Source organism: Malaclemys terrapin, chromosome 1, assembly GCF_027887155.1.
Source record: "Malaclemys terrapin pileata isolate rMalTer1 chromosome 1, rMalTer1.hap1, whole genome shotgun sequence".
NCBI lineage: Eukaryota > Metazoa > Chordata > Testudines > Emydidae > Malaclemys > Malaclemys terrapin.
The window spans coordinates 248,474,632-248,480,631 of record NC_071505.1 but is presented as its reverse complement, the minus strand read 5'-3'; the positions used below and the strand labels follow the sequence as shown (position 1 = coordinate 248,480,631).

Here is a 6,000-nt window from a genome sequence, read left to right as displayed (position 1 = left end):
ACAAAAAGAAGATTAAGAAGTGACTTGGTTATAAACTGTAAGTATCTACATGGGGAACAAATAGTTAATAATGGGCACTTCAGTCTACCAGAGAAAGGTAGAGCATGAGCCAACGGTTGGAAGTTGCAGCTAGACAAATTCAGACTGGATAGAAGGCATACCTTTTCAATGGTGAGAGTAATTAATGAATAAGAATATACTAAGGGTCATGGTGTTTGTCTAAAAGCTTTGTCTAAAATCTATCCTCTAGGAATTATTTTGGGAAAGTTCTATGTCTGTGCTATACAAGCAGTGAGACCAGGTGATCACTGGCTCCCTTCTAGCTTTATAATCTCAGAACTAGATATATCAATTCACATGCAAAATTCTCATTGAATTCAATAGGTGTCCTTGCCCTGTGGCTTGTGGTGCAGGCTGCGGCAGGGGTGGTACAACCCGTCTCACAGCTTCCTAGGGCCGCCCCCCCATGGCTCTGTGCACCTGTGTCTGTCATTGTCGTCCTCGCCCCTCCCCACACCCCGCTCGCTCAATGTGTCCTGATCTTTCAGTCTTGCGATCTGGGCACCCTAGGCTCTGGGCAGCTAGACCCCAGCCGCAGCGCGTGACACCAATGAAATTCAACCGCCCCTGCCGTTCTCCCCCTGAGTGGCCCGCGAACCGCCACACGCCGGCTCCCACTCGGATCCCTCACTGTCGCCCCGCCCCGCCCCTCTGCAATCCCAGCGCCCTCTCTTTCCTCGCGAGGTTTTTATATTCTCGCGACATTTCAGGGCCGCCATCTTACCTGTTCGTGTTGCGGCTACGGGGGAGGGGCAGGGGCCGCGCGTTTGGGAGCCACGATCCGTCCGTGGGTACTTCGTTTGCCCGGGATTTTCCCCGTGTGGTCGGGATCTTCGGGGCTGTTGCGCCGGGCTCCCCGGGGAGGCTGCGGCGAGAGCGGGGGCCCGCAGAGCGCGGCCCGCCGGGTTCCGAGCCCTCCGCGGCGTCGGGCCCCTGTCCCGTCCCCGGGGATCTAGACAGAGCCGGGCAGGCAGTTCGGGCGAGGGGCGCGGAGGAGCCGGGACCCGGCCTGCGGGCGGGGCGAAACCGCCGCTGCTGCTGCCAGGGAGGCGGGGGGCCCGGGCCGCTCTGGATGGTGGCGAAAATGATCATAGAAAACTTCGAGGCGCTGAAATCCTGGCTCAGTAAAACCTTGGAGCCCATGTGAGTAACCGGGGTTACCCCTCCCCCGGGACACCGCCCCCCCCCATAGAGCCCGTGTGAGTAACCGGGGTAATCCTCTTCCCCCCCCTCTCCCCGGGACACCGCTCTCTCTAGAGCCTGTGTGAGTAACTGGGGTAACCCCCTGGGATAATACCCTTCCTTTCTCCTCAGAGCCTGTGAGAGTAACCAGGGTGACATCCTCTCTATAACAGTCCATGGGGGTAACTGGGTAAACCCTGCAGCACTCCGCATCCCTCCCATATAGAGCCTGTGGGAATTACTGGGATAAACCTTCTAAAACACCCACCCCCCCGCTGAGCCTCTGTGCTTTGACAAATGCTCATCGGGTTTTAAGGGCTCTAAGTATAAGAGATGTGGGCTGAAAGCTCTTAGATGGAGGATAATTCTTTAGCAGGACATGTAGTTGTGTACCACAGGCAGCAACTTAAGTGAAGAAAATAATTAGAAATGTATCACCAGAGTTAAGATTTGTTATTTTTATTTTTGAGTTGTTTTTCAGGAAGCTTAATTTTTAATTTAGGATTGGTTAAAAACTAGCTTTGAGTTATTTTGTGTGTGAACATTTCTAAAAAAGGGGCAAAAGGCTTTGCTGGAGAAATGGTGCATAATTATAGTATGAGGCACTGTATTATATTTCTTATATGCACATAGAGGGAATTGCTGGAAGTCCTCTGAGGACTAGTGGCACTCAAGTGGGGCTACTCTATGTCCACAACACACATGTAGTCGTAGTAGCAGCTGCTGAATTGTGCTACCTCAAGCTTTAGCCTGTGCTTCTTGACAAACCATCCAACTGGTACTGAAATTACCACCACATGGTAATTAAGAGGTTATGTGTATGGAAAGAACTCAAGTTAAAGGCAATCAAGTTATAATTCAAGTTAATTTTGCGATGAAGACACACTCTTAGATAGACCTACAGGACTATCTAGTTATCCCAAAACTGTGGAGCTGCCAATTCAGATGGTGCAAACGAGTTTTAGAGTCATCCTAGCCGCCAAAAAAAAAAAAAAAAAAAAAACACCCATCCCTCATAGCCCTGGGCTGTGTTGTAGGCAATATGAAGGTGGAACTCTTAGGACATGTCTACACTACAGACTTGTGTCAGTATAACTACGCTGCTCAGGGGTGTGAAAAATCCACACCCACTTCTCCCGTCAACATAGCTACCACTTCTCATGGTGGTGGATCAACTACGCTTACAGGAGAAGCTCTCCATCAGGGTAGCACATCTTCACTTAAACACTGCCCGTACAAGTGAAAGTGACCCAATAAAAGAAATATTTTTATTAAAGCTAATGCTAAAATCATATAATACACAGGTTGAGAAAAGAGTGTCTGTGCATCTGGATATAGTGCTTGGATTATCCACAAATACAAAGGACTTCCAGCAATTCCCTCTGTGTGCCCAGAAAGGACAGAAGTTCTCCCACAATTCCCTGGGGAAGAATTCATAGTGCCTCTCAGCTTATTGCAGTGCAAAGAATGTACCATGGAATATCCTCCTAGAAGTCTTAGTGTCACACATGAATGAGTGTAGTGCCAGTGTGTACACAGCAGCTCCAGTGTTGTTTCCCCGGTGTGGCTGCTCTCACTCAAACTGGACTAATGAGGGGATTAACTTGGACATAGATAAATGGAGCTAACTATAGTGCAAACATACCCTGTGGTTAATGCAGCCTGTCTCCACCTGCTTATGAACTACAGCACCTCCTGGTCTTTGTAATGGAAATACTGTGTCCCCGTCCCTGGCATATCTCCTACACAGGGCTTGCTTGCAAAGGGGCCTTCAGAAGACAACCTTAGGTCAGACATTTGCAGTTCCTGTGGTTGGAGAGTCTCCTCCCTGGCCATATCTCTGGCTTTTAAAGCCCCTTTGTGCCACTCCAACCTATTCATTTTTTGTAAAGGGGCTGAAGTGTAGGCGAGGATATCATCATTAGTGTTTAACATCCACTAGAACCAAGTTCTGGTTTAGCAAAGGTCTAAGCAATTTTTATAGCATAAATATGCCGTGTTTTAATTACCTTCTTGTAAATCAAAATTAATTGAAATCTTCTGTTGGCGCATTGACTTTCCTCCGTACATGGTTTAAGACTCCCAGATATTTAATTTTTTTTTCTTTTGGTTTTGGATCTTTGTGCAGGCTTACTTGGGTTGCTAGTTCAGATTTATAGAAAAAGTTTACTGTTCAAAATGTGAATTAAAGTAGAGTTTATATGCCATAAGGGCATAGCCTCATAAAAATGGAAAGTGTTCCTTTCACTGTGCTATGGGATTATGATATTGTAACTACTTACTACAAAGAGAATAAAAAACAAATTGTTTAAACACCATTCCTAACTAATATATAATACTTTTATTTACAACATTTCATGGCAAAGAATCTGTCAAAGCACTCTGACCATTCATTATTAGTTTCTAAAGTCTTTCCTTATTTCCATTATTTTACTGTCGTCCAATTCTATCTTGCTAGCTTTTCTCAATTAACTGTACTCAAATTCTTGCTCAGTCCCAACTCTTTTGTAAATTTGTAAATTAGGTGAGTGCTGTGGTCTGCCCCACTCTGTTGCTTAATAGAATTAGCAAGCCAACTGTTTAATGACCGTTAAGGTTGTGGCAGAATACCACCCAAAACATTAAAAGATTGGACAATCTTAAATTGAAAGACTTGTGCATCCTTTCTACCTTTGTATTACTACTATGCTAATAATTAACATTATCATCTAACTTTAAAATGCCTCGAAGCTTTCGTTTCAATCTCTGATAGATACCGAAAAGCGGTATGTACCCCAACTTCATCAAACTTGCATTGTAACACAGGGGTCGGCAACCTTTCAGAAGTGGTGTGCCAAGTCTTCATTTGTTCACTCTAATTTAAGGTTTCGCATGCCGTAATACATTTTAACGTTTTTAGAAGGTCTCTTTCTATAAGTCTATAATATATAACTGAACTATTGTTGTATGTAAAGTAAATAAGGTTTTTAAAATGTTTAAGAAGCTTCATTTAAAATTAAATTAAAATGCAGAGCCCCCCGTACCGGTGGCCAGGACCCAGGCGGGCAGTGTGAGTGCCACTGAAAATCAGCATTCATGCATGCCTACCCCTGTTCTAATGTAAACAGTGAATTTATATCAATACTCGCAACAGATCAGCACATCTGACTGTCTCAAGGCTTGTCTATACTTGCCTCTGTAGTGCTTCAGTGTAGGTAATCCACCAGATTATCTACACTGGCGGTAGCCAGATCGGCAGAGGAGTTTGTCTGTTGACCTAATGCTGGCACGGGGCCTTAGGTTGTCTTAACTATATTGCTCAAGTTGTGGATTTTTCACACTGTTGAGTGACGTAGCACTTTTTAGTGTAGACCAGGCCTCATACCCTGTAACGTTGGAAAATTACTCTACATTAACGCTGGACTTTACTGGAGTGTGTCATGCTGCAGTCTTAACTTCCATTAAACATAGTTTTTGTTTGTTAATTTCCCGGTTTTATATACCTCTTTTGTGCACCTCAGTGGACAGCTCTCTAGAATCAGGAAAAAGGGAGCTGTACCTACTTGGGAATCAGGGAGAAACTGCTGAAGCTACTGCTCGTTTCCCCTCCTAAAGAGTGAGAGTGGCTGTGAAGTGATTTAATAAATTCTTTGTTTATAACACTTCATTTCCATTTAAAAGTTTACTGAAAGTGAGCACAACAAGAACAGCCCTGCACTTGAGCATTGACAACATAACTTGTCAATTGGAGGGAACCTTTGTGAAGGAATCTATCATTGCTCTTATCCCAAAACACACTCATGGATATCTGGAAATTGGATACAACTAAGAGTGGTTGCAGCAGCAGGTTGGGTGGTCCTGCATTACACCAGCAGGTCTACCAATATGCCACCGCCCCCACACTTTTCCAGTATGATGCATACCTCTCTTACATTCCAAGATACCAATGTGGGACATCTGCAGGTGTCATCTTGGCTGAAACTGGGGTTTGAAACCATGATCGCCAAAGATAAAAGCATGCATCTTTACAGTGTGTTAGAGCCAGACTCTTAAGCTGAGAGCCACCACAGGAGTCTCATCCTCCGTGGACTGGGCACAGAGTGGTATGCATAACACATACTCTGATAAGTGAGCCACTTTGTAGACCAGCCACTGTGGGAAGATTGACACACGTTTCTAGTGTGTTACACAAATATTTAGCATTTAGCAGTAGAATATTGCTGATCAGGAACCCCAGATTGTATCATTGGCTCTGGGAAAGTGTAGGACTTACAGTGGTTATAGAGGTAGGTTAACTGAAACTGCTTTAGTGACTTTGAAAGAAAATCTGGTGCATTGGGATAAGATTGGCTTTTTCATGTGAGAGACCTGGGTTCTTATGTAACCTCTTTGATGCGGTATGAATCAGCATTCATGTCACGCTCCCCATCAGTTCCTGGCCTGGGTCAAGGAAACTAACGATCCATCCAGCAGACCAATCCTGATCACGGGCCACCTTGTGGTACGTTGCGCCTACGCTAAGAAGACTAATTTAAAAAATAATGGGGACTGTTCAGGAGCTGTTCCTTTTTTTTTCCTGAGTTGAGGTTCTTGACCATAGTCAATAATAAAGAGAGTGAATTGCATTGGAATGTTTAAAAAATTACCTTTATAGTACAGGGGTATTTGGTGAAGGAATCCGTCGGTCTCTTCCCCTACTTTCCTAAGTGAATGACAGTGTTCGTGCTGTGTTGACAAAAGAAAATTAGGTTCAGTTTGGCAGATGTTTTCCATGGTGGC

At 44.8% G+C, this 6,000-nt stretch overlaps 1 protein-coding gene across 1 annotated transcript in view; it reads left to right on the top strand.

Annotated features, from left to right (window-relative positions):
* The first annotated feature begins 785 nt into the window (after positions 1-785).
* The window catches only part of RBM26 (RNA binding motif protein 26), a 105,286-nt gene continuing 100,071 nt past the window's right edge, over positions 786-6,000 (top strand). Inside the window, exon 1 of the mRNA XM_054011828.1 lies at positions 786-1,203. Within this exon, the coding sequence (XP_053867803.1) occupies positions 1,133-1,203 (71 nt within the window). The 5' untranslated portion in view covers positions 786-1,132. The remainder of the gene's footprint in view (positions 1,204-6,000) is intronic.